This window comes from Vigna radiata, chromosome 5 (assembly GCF_000741045.1).
Source record: "Vigna radiata var. radiata cultivar VC1973A chromosome 5, Vradiata_ver6, whole genome shotgun sequence".
NCBI lineage: Eukaryota > Viridiplantae > Streptophyta > Magnoliopsida > Fabales > Fabaceae > Vigna > Vigna radiata.
In genome coordinates, this window is record NC_028355.1 from 9,017,366 (window position 1) to 9,034,805 (window position 17,440).

A 17,440-nucleotide genomic window follows, 5' to 3' on the forward strand; every position below is an offset into this window, starting at 1 on the left:
GGCAAAGTGGAGAAATTGATTGTGTGCTTATATGTAGATGACTTATTAGTCACGGGGGGCAGTGAAGAATTAATTCTAGACTTCAAGACACAAATGTTGATGGAGTTTGAGATGAGTGATCTTGGGAAACTCAGCTACTTCTTAGGAATGGAATTTACTGAGACTGAAAGTGGAATTGTGATGCATCAGTCCAGATACGTGTTAAATCTACTGAAGAGATTTGAAATGGCAGATTGCAATGCAGCAAGTACACCAGCATAAGTAGGGTTGAGACTTGAGAGAGAACCGGAGGAAGAAGATGTTGATCCAACAGCTTACAGAAGAATGGTGGGAAGCTTGAGGTATCTTTGCAATACCAAACCTAACATCAGTTTCAGTGTTGGAGTTGTTAGCAGGTTTATGGAATGTCCTAGGATATCTCATCTAAATGCTATGAAAAGAATACTAAGGTATTTACAGGGTACTCATTCCTATGACATTCTGTTGAAGAAAGGGAAAAGTGTAGAAGAAGTGCAAATCACCTCCTACTCTAATGCGGACTGGTGCAGAGATAAGAATGACAGAAAGAGCACAATAGGGTATATTTTTTTTGTGGATGGATCTCCAATTTCCTGGAGTTCTAGAAAAGAGTCGGTGGTTGCTTTGTCATCGTGTGAGGCAGAATACATAGCTGCGTGTGAAGCCACGTGTCAAGCAGTTTGGTTGGAATTTCTATTAAAAGGGCTGAAGTTGGAGTTTGCTGGGAAAGTAAGGCTATTTGTTGACAACAAATCTGCCATAGATTTGGCTAAGCATCCTGCATCTCACGGCAGGAGCAAGCATATTGAGACAAGGTTTCATTATATTAGGGAACAGGTAAGCAGTGGAAGACTAGAGGTGGTACACTGCAGATCCGAAGATCAGCTAGCAGATGTACTAACCAAAGCTCTCAAGGGTGAACGCTTTCTGACACTCAGAAAGAAGATCGGGGTGGTTCGAGTGGAGATTGGCGAGAGTTGTGTAGATCGGACCAGATTAAGGGCAAAAACCTAGTGTTTTCGCCGGAATGAGTGAGTTCGGGCCGGAATAGTGCAGATCGGCCAAGGAGAAGAGTTTTTCTCCGATTTAATCGGTGGAAAACGCTCAAAATCGAAGAAGAAGATGTTTTTACCGTTTGTTTTTTTTCAGAAATTTGTGTTTTGTTTAGGAGGAGTATTAGAAAGTAAACAAAACAAAGTTTCAGTTTTCTGTTACAGTGCAGATCTAGTATAAATAATGTAACAGGCATCATTTACGAATTGAATAAAAAATTAGTGAAGTATTATTCAGTACCTTGTGCCTTATCTGTTCTCTGTGTTGCGCTATTATCATTCATACTGTGAGAGGTTTGCATCGGTGGTCGGTGGTGGTGTGCTGGAGTAACTCTAGTAGAGAAGCTTATCTTTGCATTTCACTTTGGAAGCTCGAGACTGTGACCTTTTTATCTAAGCACGTGGTGTATCTGCTTTTACTGCATCAGAGATTTTTATGTTTGGGTTTTTACGCTTTTAACCCTTGGTTTAATAAGGTGTGTGTGTATGGTGCAATCTGGCCTAGCCAACCAACCTAACCAAGGAAGGATGCTAGAGGAGACTAAGAAGGTCTCTAGACAAGGTACTATCAAAGCAAGAAAAGGACTTGAGTGCTCTCAACAAGATCTCTTTACTATCATTTAAAAGTGAGAAATACAAAGTTTGAGGGTGCTGAGTTTATAGTGAGTTCAGTTCCCTGGTGCGTGCATCAGTTTTGGCTTATCATTAATCGTACCTCATGACGTGGTTGTACGTTTTTCAAGTGTGCTAACGTATACAAGAAAGGAAAGCATGACTATTCTAAAAGCTCCACTAGTGTTGGGCGCCACTAGTCATTGCTAGGTCTGTGTTTGTTCTGTAAGGCAAAAGTGAGGCACTATGTTGCTGGCGCTAGATGACTTCAGGCTGCGTTGGGCAAACCTTGCAGGGCGTCCCTAAATGTGCTAGGCGAGACCTTATGCTTTCCATGAGAAAATGTTGAGAAATGATCATCGTTGTTTTAGCATAACTTTTAACAACGGCCAGTTCAACGATGGGAGCCATAGTGGAAAGTTTTTTTTAGCTATCGTGGATTTGCCTATCTACAATAGTATTTGTGCAACGAAACCTTTCCTTGCTTTCGCAATGCAAAACCAAGCATCTGGTTATTGCCATTGTAGTTGCTTTGGTCGTGGACTACTCCATTAATCTTTGATATGGAATTTCACGGATTAAATCAAGGTATTATTTTGATTTGAAGTAGGAAGCACTAGTATTGTAGGTGGTGGGTTCTTCAGTGCAGTGGTTTGCGGTGTGGGTGGGTGCAGTGATGTCAAATTGGGTTGTAAACCGCGAGCTAATCTGGTCCATCACGAATTGGGTTTGAAAAAAATGTAATATTTTTATGCGGGTTAATTTTCAAACCGGCTCACTTATAACCCGACTCACTAGGTTGAACCTGTGGTGAACCGAGTTGGCTCATTAACCCACCTAATTTAATTTAATTATATATTATTTTGTTTTTAAATATTATTAGTTAGTATTTTTTATTATATTGTAGATGAGATAAAAAAAAAGATGTTTTATAGATTTATCTATTCAAGACTCTAATATTATAGATAGTCAAGTGATACAAAAATTATCAATATTAAAAACTTATTTGATCCCTTTTGTGCTTGTTTTTGGATTACACTTGAATTGTATGATATATATATATTTTTATTTTGATTATTTTTTTGGAGTTTAACATCATTTTAGAGTGAAATTTATTTAGATTTGAATTAAAAATATTATAATTTTTTTTTATTTCAAAAAACTTATAATTATGTGAACCAGTGAGTCAACCCGTTTAACTCACCAACACGTGGTAGGTCGGGTTGGGTTCGAATTTTTTCAGGTCACTAATAAGTGAGCAGGATTGGATTAACTCACTTAGTGACTAACACGTGACTAACACGTGACAGGTCAGGTCGGGTCAAGCCGAATTACTTGTTTTGATAGCTCTAGGTTAGTGGTTTTATAATTTTCCAGAAGTATCAATCCTTTCTAGATTTAGTAAGAGGAACCTGAGTTCACAATGTAGGTAAGGTTTGTGTATACCAAAGTGGACATTTCAATTTGAAGCCTCAAATCTAGAAGTGATAATTAGATTATCTAATCCAAAAGAGCTTTATACTAGAACTATCAATAAAGTTAAAGATTTTTTAAAGGTGTACTAGACTGGATAATATGGTGTATATCTCTATATTCCTAAAAAATTAACCAAATTTATCAAAATATATATATATATATATATATATATATATATATATATATAAAAGGAGGTGCGACTTCTAAAAAAAAATGTATCATATAAAATTTTTATCCTAGTCAAAGTCTAAATTTTTCATTTGTCATTATGAAAATTTTGGTGATGAAAAACAAAACAATATGATGCAAAAGGAAGCCATCCTATTTTAGGTTACTGAAGAGTTTTAAAAATACAATAAAGTTATTGTACTAAAAAAAATTGAACCTATACCGCTTAGGAAGTTTTCATTTTATTAACATATTCTTATAATCTAGAAAATATAATATGTTATGGCAATTTTAATTTTGGATAGTTATATAGTTATATTTAAAACTTAGGAATATATGATGTAAAACTCTGAAAACTACAAAAAAGAAAATAGTTTCAAAACTTAAGGACTTACATTTTTTTAACTTAAAGTACTATCAACTTTAAATCAAATTATTCATTTTTTATTTATTCATTTTCTCTCTCTTTAGTTTAGAGCCCAACTCTTAACCAAAACAACTTTCATATTCACTTCGTTCTCTATATTTAAACACAAAGCTAAACATTGTCAAAATTACATTCTTAATAAATTATAGGTTAACATTTTATTAAATTTACTTATTTATTTTAATTCATTTCACACTTTCATTTGAACATTAAAAAACATAAATCATTGCATATATTTTTTTAATTTAGTCGTCATATATTTATAATTTTAAATCAGCTAATCATAAAACAACCAACAATTTCCTCCATCAGAAGATTATTTTTATCAAATCATAAAAAGATGAAATCAGTTATTTAATAAAATTCAAAATCAGAGCAGTTAAAATTCACAAATAGTCCTTCAAAATATTTTAATTCAATTATACGATTATAAATAATCACCTTTCGTAAAATTCTTGACTTTTTCTTCACTTATTTTAAAAATCAGGTTTAAGATATGACTTTTGAATTTATAGATGATACACAAATATTCACGTAACAATACATGGAAACTAATTTAAAAACAAACTATCCTTTTCTATTAAATACGGTTCCATATTTAAAAAAATAATGAATCTAAATTTGAAATTGCGTTAAGAGATGACACATAATAAAGAGATTTTCAGCATAAAATGAATTTAAATTAAATTGTTTATCATGTTATCTTATAAGATTAGCTGTTAGTGCTAAGAAACGGTTACATTAACTGTTAGATGAACAAAAATCCCGGAATTTAGATTTGTTGCGTAATGATTGAGTAGTCAAACCTCACAAGGAATTAGAAAAACACGCAATAGTTAATGGCGTGCGTTTTTCTCGTTGTAAAAAGCGCGAGACGCTGACGTGGAGATGAAGATCCGACGTGGCATCCACGTTACACTCTATGAGCCAAGCTTTACGCAAACCGAATGCCCCATGTGTGCCCGCCTTCGCAATCCATGCACTTTTCGTGTGCCACCTCGTGCGATTCTTCTCACGGTTTCTTCACGTCACACGCACAATCACCCACACTCGCTCTTTGTTACTCCTTTTCCCCACTTCCATCTCCACCGTTGATTTCGGCCCAAATCACTCTAAAGTAATCACAACGTGTGGTAGCCAGAATTCAAAAACAGGACGGAGTTTCCACTCCACAGGCGTCGCGTGTGAGGCTCGTGGAGGAAGCTATTAAGGCACGTTCCCATGCAACCCAACCTCGTGCCAGTGAAAGATCTGTTGAAGTACATCGCGGACCACGCTATTCGCTGCACCCTAGGTTAATCAGCGTTGATTGAATATTGTTTAAGAAAATCATGACAAAAAGTAAAGAATGATTTGTGGAAGGGTATAGTAGAATGGATTGGGCCGCAGAGGAGCAGGGACAATGATGGGAAAAAACAGTGTTTGGTGAAAGGGTTATAAAAAAGAGAAATCCGAGTCAGAGTTGAAATCATGTTTGAATCAGTGGCAACTATTTATCCGCCATTGATTTTGAACGCGTCACTTAACTTCCATTATCTCATCATGCTTTTTGCTTTTGCTTCTTATTAAATCATCTTCTTTTCCCAATCCTTCCAATTGGAACATCAATCTTCACACAGACGTAACCCTAAACCAATAACCGTTTCGCTTTTTCCCGTTTTCTTCCACGCTTGCTTCCTTCTCCGGCCATCTTCGCTGATGGCGTCGTCTAAGGGCATTGCTTGCGGCGGAAACTTCCACGTCGCAGCTAACTTCGGAATCCAGAGCCGGAGTGGTCTGGCCATCCAGCCACCGTGCTCCGTTGCGATCGGGCGGTCGACGGCGAGGGCGGGGAGGATCTCGGCGGTGATGGCGACAGAACGGGCGAGTGTAACGAACGTGGAGCTTCCCGGGAAGAGGAAGGCAGGAGCCAACGACGCCGTTGAGGGACAGGAGAGGTTGGACAGGTGGATGAAGGAGTCGGTGGTGGATATTGTGAAGAATTTGAGAGAAGCGCCATTGCTGGTGCAGGTTTACCCCAAATTAGGATCGGAGGCGGCCACCACGACGGAGAAGAGGGTGCTGGTGGAGGACTGGCCGGAGGTGAAGGAAAGATGGGAGAAAGGCGAGTCACCGATGCCGGAGGGGGTGATATTTGTGGAGGAGCTGGAGGGCGACGAGAAGGAGAGCGGCGGAGAGAGGACAACGAGGGCATGGGGGGTGGTGGTTCAGGGGAAGGGCGTCGGGTGCGGGCCGGTTTGCTATCTATTAAAGACATGTCGGGTCGGGTCGGGACCTGGTAATGGAATGGGAGTTTGTTCAACCCATTTTTGCTTGGTGAAAGTGAATGAGTTTAGGGAAACGGTGCAGTCGCAGCTGAAGAATTGTTGGCTTTTGCAGAGTCAGTGGAAGTGATGAAATTGAGTGAAAGTGTAAATTTGTTTGTTCTTGAATAATTTTTTGTTGCCACAGTTGATGCAATTCTTATAGCCATCTTCGACTGTGATTCTGTACAGACTGAATACTACCTTTTAGGAAATTTCATCATCAAACTGCCACCTTATTATTAGGGTTTTACACCATTTTTATTATTATCTGTTCTTCATTTCATCACCATTAATGAAGGATTTCTTACAAACCGAATAATGCCTTATTTATGTACTTTAACTTCATTATATCATTAATCCCTGATGAATTATTTATGAACTGTGATGCCAAACGTGGTGAACGATGATAGTTATTGTTAAATTAATAATGGTGTCAACTCCAGAAAATTTATTCGTTTCACACGCCACCTCACTTTGCATATGTAAATTATTTATCACATTTCTATTCCTCTTTTTAAAAAAGATATGCACTTGCTGATTATGCATCATTGGCCGGGCTGGGCATACCATACTGAATTATATTATACTATTAAACTGCATAATAAAATACTTAAACTGTATTATTTAAGAGTTCAGTTTAAAACTAAACTTATATTAATTAATTAATAACTAAACTGAAAGCTGTATAATTGTTTTCCCACAATTTGATAAGCTTAGTGTAAATATTGAAAGCTTATGAATTTAAATAATTATTTACAATATTAACAATATTAATAAAGATCAAGAGAATACAGTTTAAATTTGGATTTAAATTATAGATTAATTCACCTAACAAATTCAGTTGGTGATTAAATTCAAATATTAAAAATTAATTGTGCTTCATGTTAATTATATTTTATAATCTTAATTATTTACTAATTAAGACAGTGAATAAATTGATAAATAAAATAGATATTCTTCTTTAAATACTATTTATTATATTATTTTAAATATAAAATATCTTTAAATATACCATTTTATTATTTTAAATATAAAATAATATCTTTAAATATAATATTTTATTATTTTAAATATAAAATAAATAGTATTTTAGATGATTTTTTCTTCAATTCCACAATTTAAAGTTTGTAATTATATATATTTTATTTACGGCTTTTTGAAACTGACTATGCTTATGTTTGAATGCAAAGTTTTGTTTAGATATATATTTTAGTTACTGCTTTTTAAATACAGAATACTTATGTTTGTTTGAATGGATAGTATAGTTCGATAAATATAAGTTCTGTTTTTTAAAATTGAACTATGTTTGAATGGATAGTATAGTTCAGTGATATAAGTTCTGTTTTTTAGAATTGAACTATAAAATAATACAGTTTGGGTATTATATTAACTAGTTCAGTTTTTATTATTTTATTATAATACAGTTAATTATAATTTAATACAATTTAGTTAATTTTGTTCCATTCTAATAATCGGCAAAAGCTATGTATGTATATTCAAATATTTTTTATATTTCTTATATTTTTTGTCAAGTCAGATTAATGTAAAGTGAAGTCTAGGAACCGTCTCCAATGTTTTGTTAATGTACATACCAACCAGGTATGTCCGGTTGTATTCGGGCTGGCTCTATAAACCGTTGGGATACCATGAGATTGATTCACGAATTATAAGTGTAATAAAGGTCATACATAATATTTATTTGTATGTTTATTTTAAAACAAATTATTGTATGAGTTTTTAAATGAAGTTCAGATTAAATTAAAAAAATATATTTAAAATATACATCCGAATGAAAATTAATAGACAATTAAATAAAAGTTAAAATATAAATTCAATTTAATAGTATCAAAACATATATTCAAATATAAATGATTTAAAAAATAATCCTTTTAAAAATGACACTTTAAATTCTATGTTTCCTTTCAATATTTTTATTTTGATCACTTAATTCTACAAACAAATAATACACTAATGAAGTCACTAATAAATGACACAGTGATACTATTAGAAAAATTAGATTAAAATATTAAAAAGAAAACTATTAACATCATCATCAATTATCTCTTTGAATATCTAAGTTTCATGTTATGCACTTCCAATTTTGAAAAACCTAAAAAAGGAAAATCAATTCATTTTGTCATAGTTAATCAATTCATTTAATTACTTTTTATGTCAGTCCATAATCAATCTTGAACACACATCAATGTCTCTATAAATATGCTATATATTCTAAGAAGAGTTTATGAAAAGAAAGAAATAAAGAAAGTATTGTGGTCATCAATTATGCTTTCGATTTACACATTAATCACCGAGAAGAGCTTATAAAAACACTAGCAAGAAATATCTTTTATCATTGAAACATCAAATGAAAAAAAACATGCATAAATCGTTTCTCTCCTAATTTTTCTTTCATTTTCTTATGTTTGTCAGCCTTTGGGGTATCCAATTTTCCAAGACTATAGTATTTCTAAACTGATTATGAGTTTCCAAACCTGTTTCTACTTTGCGTATCTGTAGAAGTTGGAGCTAAATTTGGTTGATCATCTAGAAGTACTTTGTTTGAATAAAATGATAATATCAATAGAAGCAGAACTAATTTGATCAAAAGAGTAAGAAAGGAAGGACAAAGGACATTTTACCTTGGCTATTGGAGTCAACAATGGATGTCAATTCTTTTGATGTGAATTATTATACACATGATTCAAAGATTGTTCTTATTCCTAAATAATGTATTCTAATAGGGTTGTGAGGTTGAATAAAGCAAAGGATTGTTCTTGCTGTTGTGTTTTAGGTGCTTCACCAAGCAACACAAGTTTATTTTCTATGGCACTTGCTTTATTGAGAGCATAAGGATCTTTAAACCGAACATCCTGCATTATATTAAATGTTCGATTTTCATAAACTTGTATTCTTTTGAGTTCTCTCAACTTACATGAATCACTTTGTGGATATGCATCCTTAACAATACTTTTCGAAGAATCCACTCATTCTTTAAAAATGCTTTATGAATATCTGAATTCAATGGATGTTGAAAATCTTTTTGAGACTTAAGTATAATTATGTGACTATCCTTACTTATATAAAAATAATGTATTATAGTAAGGGTTTATTCCCGTTGGTTCTAAAAACCTCTAGAATTTTTTGGCGATTTTATTAAAACCTCTATAAATTTACGATGGTTTTATTAAAACCGCAGATAAATTAAAAATATTGTTTTATTAAAAACATTTTTTGAGGTTCAAATAGGAAACCGCTATTAATGTGAAAAAACTTTTTGTTTTCCCCTCATTTTTGCCTCTTATATTTTCGATTTGATCTAATAATGGTTTCTCCCTTCTTTCCAATGTTTGCTACACTATGTTTCAGACTAACCATCTCCTCGTCTTCTCCAAAAGAAAGTCGCTTCATCTTCTTCTCCTTCATGACCCTGTAACCAATAGAAAAGGTCAACCATCACATATCCTTTAATAAGAATGAATGTTGGTGAGCATGGTGTCCAGTGACGTCACTGGTGCGACCAGATCCACTCCCATCTCTTTTTCTTCGCTCATGAAACAGAGAGTCAGGGCCTTGCTTCACCCCCATCCGCGACAGCTCTTTTCTTCATCATGCCCAAGACCATTGCACTTGTTCATTGTCGGCCACCACATCTTTTTCATCCACAGTTGCACCTTCGTAACACGGTTGAAGTTGTCGCCGCCTAGATCTCACTAATTCGAAACCATGTCATCGATGACACTAGGTTCTTACGACCTCACTGACATCATTGTGAGTTCCCTTCCTTTCTTCCTTCGATTTGTCCATTTAGTGAGAGGTGTTTTGGTCCTCCTTCTTCATTATTCCTAAATATGGTTCCCTATGGAGAATCTAGTGAGGCTCTGTGTCACTCTCATTTGGTACCGGTCAGAGTAGTCATCGTGCGAAGGAACATAGGGGTTTCATCTTCCATTTCTTTTGCTATTTTTTGTTTCCCATTTTCGATTAATTGTTTGGTGTGCCATAATATGCTCTAATATGTGCATTTTTAATGGATTTTTAATATGTTTTTTAATGTTCTTTATGCCTTTTGCAGAAGTTTTTTCAATGTTCTCTATTTCTGTGAGACCCTAAGATAATTATGATAGATATGTGTTCTCTGACTATGATGGATAAATGCTTGGATTGTATGATGTTTTCTGATACTTGATCAGTAATACGTGTTCCCTGGCTATGTGTTTTTTCCTTGCCGCATGAATGACTTTGTAAAATGAAAACTAGATGATATTGATCGAATGGTGTTGATAACGGTTGAAATACCAATATTTTTATATTTAATTTTGATATTACCCTTTACAACTTCGAAACTAGCTTGAAATCATGCTTTTGCTTAAGTTGTGAGAATAAGAGAGTTGAAGGTGGTATTATTGGTTTTATGCTTGGTTTTCCTTGCTTTGACAGGAATTAAGATGAATAGGATGAAGAAGTTGAAGTAGCAAGGAGTTGGACGACCCAGGGGGTTTATCTTTTTGACAGAAAGAGGCACAAAAACACTCTTTTCACCCCTTGGAGGTGGATTTTTGATGTGGAAGCTCCGATCTTCAACTTTTAGGGTTTTATCTTTCATTCTTTTCAATATTTCATCTAGTTTCACCATGTCTATGGTGAACTAAACTTCCATTATTGTTGGGGAAACGATGTAATCCTTTGAAACTCTCATGTATTATATTGATTTATATTATATATGATTTACTTCATTAATTGTTAGGGTTTTTCCTCTACGCTCTATGCATGCTTTGTTTAACTCATTCAATTGCATGATCATTGATTTTGTCAATATGGACACATACAGGGAAATCTAGAACTGGGGAAATTCTCCCAAAGGTAGTATTACGTAAACATAGGAATATGAGGGTTGGTTGCATATACACTCTTGTGCTTCAGAATTAATTATTAGGGATTCGAAGGATTGTATGAACTCGTAATTAAGGATAGGCTTTCTTCACTGAGACATCGGGTTTTAAGTGTTTTAGAGAGTGACATTAAAATTAATGAAGAAGATGAATTCATAAATACATGAGAGTGGATAGGATAAGTCAAAAACCCCAACAGCATAATCTTCTCATATTTTATCAACCATTCACCTGTGCATTCTTTTAGTCAATTAATCAACACTTGCATTCATGTTTATTTTCTGCATTACAAAACCAAATGTTTTCGCTCTCAAGTCTTAAATAATCAACAACCCACATGACTGTTTAGGTCGTGAGTCTCTAGGGAAAACGATACTTGGTCTTACCAATTATATTACTTTATACGATTCGGTACACTTGTCAGAGTCTTAACAAGTTTTTGGTGTCATTGCCGGAGACTTGTGCTTTAACTATTCTATTTGTGTGATTATTGATTAACTTTGACTTGATTTTTTTTTATTTTGTTTCTAGGGTTTTGTTTTCTTGTGTATGCAAGGTACAATTCGCACTAGAAACACGAAAAACTTTAAATCTCTTCTTGAAGGGTTAGACGAAAGTAGAAGAAGGAGGAAGATTTTAACATCAAGAGAATTATTCCCTCCTCTGGAGATACTGTTACAACCCTCACCATAAGTATCTGACCAAAGTACTAAAGAGATGGCCGGAGAAAATAAGGGCAGACACACTTTGGCGGATTACACCACTGTTGTTGGCCCTCATCACTTTAACAGTATTGCTAGGCTGAGGGTCAATGCTAAAAATATGAAGGTGAAACCGACATTGATACAATTGGTAAAGAGCAACCAATTCAATGGTCTGTCTCATGAAAGTCCATATGAGCATCTAACCACATTCAACGAGATTTGCAACACTATGAAGATCAATGGTGTGCCCGGATGATGCTATAAAACTTAGTTTGTTTCCTTTTTCATTGGGAGGCAATGTTAAGCTATGGTTGAATTCTTTCTCAGAGGATAACTTTACTGAATGGGAAGCTGTGGTGTCAAAGTTTCTGAACAAATACTTCCCACAATCGAAAATCAACAAGGGTAAGTAAGAAATTTCTTCTTTCAGACAGGGTATCAATGAAACCTTAGGTCAAGAGTGGGATGGATACAAGAGCTTGTTAAGGAAGTCGCCCTCACATGGATTTGACGAAGCAACAATAGTCCTTCTATTCCTTGGAGGTCTTAGCTCACAAACCAAATTGATGTTAGATGCCTCAGCTGGAGGCAATATCAAGTGTAAGACAGAAACTTTAGACCTAACTCAATCCCATAAAACTGGCTTTTAAGGTGAGGTTAACACCAACTTATATACTATAAATTGGTCTTATCTCTAGTCAATGTCTGACTTCCAACACACCTCCCTCACGCCGAGGTATATACATCATGAGTGTGAGACAATACATTACTGGGTGGTCTAATAGTGGTCCGATAGCGGGTGGAACAATATGTCCACAAAAATCTCACTAGGATAGACTCTAACTTGGTTTTATACCATGTTAAGAAGTGGACTTTAAGCCTAACTCAACCCCATAAAACTGGCTTGTAAGGTGAGGTTTGCACCTACCTATTTACTATAAATTGGTCTTATCTCTAGTCGATGTGAGACTTCAAACATTTTTTTTAAAGAAAGTGTTATTGCCATAGAGAAATTTGAGTTTCAGAAGCATAATTCCTCAAGTCCAACTACTAAATCCTTCCCCTCTAATCTTTCATTATCACGAAATATTCAATAGAAGATGAAATCTATCACTCTATCTGTATGGTTACATGACCAATGTTATAGACCCGTTTGATATAGTCTATAACCTTATATAACAACACGTTTGCATCTGCTTTCCGTTTGATTTTAACATGACAAACTAATAAAACCTTTCCGACTGTAATGGCCCATATTGCAGTTCATGAACAACCACCACGTCTTCGATATCCAACATTCCATTTCTAGCTTAGTAGCATTTAACTCACGAGGCGTGCTCTCCATCAAGACTTCCAAAATATTTCACAGCATATTGATGATTGTCACCAAATCTATTACTGAAAATATTAGAATGAAAATTAAATCAACTATTTGCCACTCGTGTTTATACCATATTACAGCTCCCCCAATCATTACTCCAATACTCTAGATAAAGTCTCCAAGGACATGAAGATAAGCCCCTCATACATTTATGTTCCATTGCTTCTTTTTAGTTTTTGATTCATTAAGAAGAGATTGAGTAAGCTCTTGGTGACCATGATGGTGCTCATCTTTTGAATGATGATCATTGTGATGGTTTGTGTGATCGTGTGTGTGATGGTGCTCATCTTTTGCATGTTTTGCATCATGGTGGGTAAGAACTGTAAATCCATGACTATGGCCATGTCCATGTCTGTGACCATCATGTCCATGTTCGTGTCCGTATCCATGACCATGACCATCATGTCCATGGCCATGATCATGACCTAATAACAAAGCCATGCTGATATTAACCAGAAGACCAAATGTGGAAACTAACAACATTAAGAAACCATCCACGCTTTTAGACCAACAATGATTCTATCAATGGCTTCAAATACAAAAATAACAGCAAGCAACCATATTAATTGAATAGAAACCAGGGCATCAAGAATTTCTCTAGGATATACTCAAACCTCGCTTTGTTACCATGTTAAAAAGTAGACTTTAAGCCTAACTCATACCCATAAAACGAGCTTGTAAGGTGAGGTTTGCACCTATCTATTTACTATAAATTGGTTTTATCTCTAGTCGATCTAAGACTTCAAACATTTTTGTTTTAAAGAAAGTGTTATTGCCATGGAGAAATTTGAGTTTCAAAAGCATAATTCCCCAAGTCCAACTACTAAATCCTTCCCCTCTAATCTTTCATTATCACGAAATATTCAATAGAAGATGAAATCTAGCACTCTATGTGTATGGTTATATGACCAATGTTATAAACCCGTTTGATGTAGTCTATAACCTTATCCAACACCACGTTTGCATCTACTTCACGTCTGATTTTAACATGACAAGCTAGTAAAACCTTTCCGACTGTAATGGCCCATATGTGCAGTTCATGAACAACCACCACGTCTTCGATATCCAACATCCCATTTCTAGCTTACTAGCATTTATCTCATGAGGCGTCCTCTCTATCAAGACTTCCAAAATATTTCACAGCATATTGTTGATTGTCGCCAAATCTATTACTGAAAATATTAGAATGCAAATTAAATCAACTATTTGCCACTTGGGTTTATACCATATTACTGCTACCCCAATCATTACTCCAATACTCTAGATAGAGTCTCCAAGGACATGGTGATAAGCCCCTTATACATTTATGTTACATTGCTTCTTTTTAGTTTTTGATTCATCAAGAAGAGATTGAGTAAGCTCTTGGTGATCATGATGGTGCTCATCTTTTGAATAATGATCATCCTGATGGTTTGTGTGATCATGTCTGCGATGGTGCTCATCTTTTGCATGTTTTGCATCATGGTGGGTAAGGACTATAAATCCATGACTATGGCTATGTCGATGTCTGTGACCATCATGTCCATGTTCGTGTCCGTATCCATGACCATGACCATCATATCCATGTCCATGATCATGACCCAATAACAAAGTCATGCTGATATTAACCACAAGACCAAATGTGGAAACTAAAAACATTAAGAAACCATCCACACTTTTAGACTAGCAATGATTCTAGCAATGGCTTCCTATACCAAAATACTAGCAAGCAACCATATCAATTGAATAGAAACCAAGGCATTAAGAATTTTGCTACGATATACTCTAACGTGGCTTTGTTACCATGTTAAAAAGTAGACTTTAAGCCTAATTCATACCCATAAAAGCAGATTGTAAGGTAAGGTTTGCACCTACCTATTTACTATAAATTGGTCTTATATCTAGTCGATGTGAAACTTCAAACATGTTTTTTAAAGAAAGTTTTATTGCCATATAGAAATTTGAGTTTCAGAAGCATATTTCCCCATGTGCAATTACTAAATCCTTCCCCTCTAATCTTTCACTATAACAAAATATTCGATAGAAAATGAAATCTAGCACTCTATCTGTATGGTTACATGACCAATGTTATAGACCCGTTTGATATAGTCTATAACCTTATCCAACACCACGTTTGGATATGCTTCACGTGTTATTTTAACATGACAAGCTAGTAAAACCTTTCCGACTGTAATGGCCTATATGTGCAGTTCATGATCAACCACCACGTCTTCGATATCCAACATCCTATTTTTAGCTTAGTAGCATTTATCTCACGAGGCGTGCTCTCCATCAAGAATTTCAAAATATTTCACGACATATTGATGATTGTCACTAATAACAGTCTAAAAACCTTTATTTTCATGCTTAAATTTAATAGTAAAACACGCCCTTTATGACTTAGAATGAGCTTTAAATAAAGTAAAACACTTAGTTGAGTCTTGGGAGAGTCAAAAGATGGTTTTAGAGATATTATGCTTGTTTTACATTGTTTTGTAGGTTTTTTAGATGAATTAAAGATGGAAGTGATGTAAGGTGGACTTAGACCTATGAAAGAAGGAGAAAAATGATGAAAAGAAGGGTCAAGTAAGCCGCTGATCGCCATAATGGTCCGCTGAGCGCTCAGAGCGATTAGAGGGAAACCGCTCAGCGGCAAATCTAACCGCTGAGCGGTCAAAGCGGCAAGAGGGAAACCTCTGAGCGGTGAACTTAGGCGTCTGGGCGGTTGTCTATTTTTATTAGCTAGATTCTTTAATCTTTCTGTTATCTTTCTGTTATCTTTTTGGGCTTATATATAGCCCCAGTGCGAATCAAAAGGGGATTCTTTTGGTAGAGAGAGACGTCCAGAGCTATTCCACACACCTTGGAGGAGGTTCCTTGGATGCTTAGGCTCCAATCTACCAAGTTTAGGGTTATTTCTTCCATTCTTTCATCATATTTCATCTAGTTTCACCATGACAATGGTGAACTAAACCCTTTGTTGTTAGGGAACAATGTAATCTTTTGAAACTCTCATATATTCAAATTCTTATTTATTTCATATGTTTGTCATATACTTGTTTATCAATTGATGGGTTCTCATCTTTGCTTAATGCTTTTATTGTTTAACTCATTCANTAANNGTTGTTTGTCTTTATNGATATGGGGACGTATGGTAATGTCATGAACTGGTGGGAAATTCCTTGATTATGCCAATATCGCCTAGGGATAGGGGTAGGACGGTGAATTGTATTTGCTTCCGATCACATTGCATTATTGGTTACTAGGGGAGGCTAGGGATAGCAAGCCGGTAATTAATAATAGGCTCTTTGAACCAAGGGATTGGGTTAAGGGTAGACTAGAAAGTTTGCATGGCAATTGGATAAATAAGTGAAGTAAATAAGAAGAGTAGATATATAAGAGTGGATAAGATGAAATTGTAAACCCCAACAACACCATTCATCCATAGTTTTTCAAAGCCAATTGAATCAAGTGCATTTGCATGTTTATTTTTGTTCTTTGCATACAAACACCAACTTAATTCTTTTCTCAAGTCTTACGCGATTTGTTTACATGAAAAGTAAGGCCTAAGAGTCCTTTGGGAAGAACGATATTGGGTTTGTCAATTATATTACTTGATAACGATCTGGTACAAATGCCAGTGGCGTAACAATCACCAAATCTAGTACTGAAAATATTATAATGCAAATTAAATCAACTATTTGCCACTCGGGTTTCTACCATATTACTGCTACCCCAATCATTACTTCAATACTCTGGATAGAGTCTCCAAGGACATGGAGATAAGCCCCTTATACATTTATGTTCCATTGCTTCTTTTTAGTTTTTGATTCATCAAGAAGAGATTGAGTAAGCTCTTGGTGATCATGATGGTGCTCATCTTTTGAATGGTGATCATCCTGATGGTTTGTGTGATTATGTATGCGATGATGCTCATCTTTTGCATGTTTTGCATCATGGTGGGTAAGTACTGTAAATCCATGACTATGGCCATGTCCATGTCTGTGACCATCATGTCCATGTTCGTGTTCGTATCCATGACCATGACCATCATGTCCATGATCATGACCCAAAAACAAAGTCATGCTGATATTAACCACAAGACCAAATGTGGAAACTAAAAACATTAAGAAACCATCCACGCTTTTAGACCGGCAATGATTCTACCAATGGCTTCATATACAAAAATACCAGCAAGCAACCATATTAATTGAATAGAAATCAAGGCATAAAGAATTTCGCTAGGATATACTCTAACGTGGGTTTGGTACCATGTTAAAAAGTAGACTTTAAGCCTAACTCATACCCATAAAACCAGCTTGTAAGGTGAGGTTTGCACCTACTTATTTTCTATAAATTGGTCTTATCTCTAGTCGATGTGACACTTCAAACATTTTTTTTAAAGAAAGCGTTATTGCCATAGAGAAA

The 17,440-nt window shown here is 35.1% G+C and overlaps 1 protein-coding gene and 3 pseudogenes across 1 annotated transcript; 1 reads left to right on the forward strand and 3 right to left on the reverse strand.

The window, feature by feature from the left end:
- The first annotated feature begins 5,214 nt into the window (after window positions 1-5,214).
- Window positions 5,215-6,372, forward strand: LOC106761101. The gene has a single exon (XM_014644607.2). The coding sequence runs from the start codon at window positions 5,452-5,454 to the stop codon at window positions 6,145-6,147; it is 696 nt and encodes a 231-aa protein (XP_014500093.1). The 5' UTR covers window positions 5,215-5,451; the 3' UTR covers window positions 6,148-6,372.
- Window positions 6,373-12,658: 6,286 nt separating this feature from the next.
- On the reverse strand, window positions 12,659-13,699 carry LOC106760275 (annotated as a pseudogene).
- Window positions 13,700-13,913: 214 nt separating this feature from the next.
- On the reverse strand, window positions 13,914-15,000 carry LOC106760276 (annotated as a pseudogene).
- Window positions 15,001-15,066: 66 nt separating this feature from the next.
- LOC106760278 lies at window positions 15,067-17,433 on the reverse strand (annotated as a pseudogene).
- Between the last annotated feature and the right edge of the window lie 7 nt (window positions 17,434-17,440).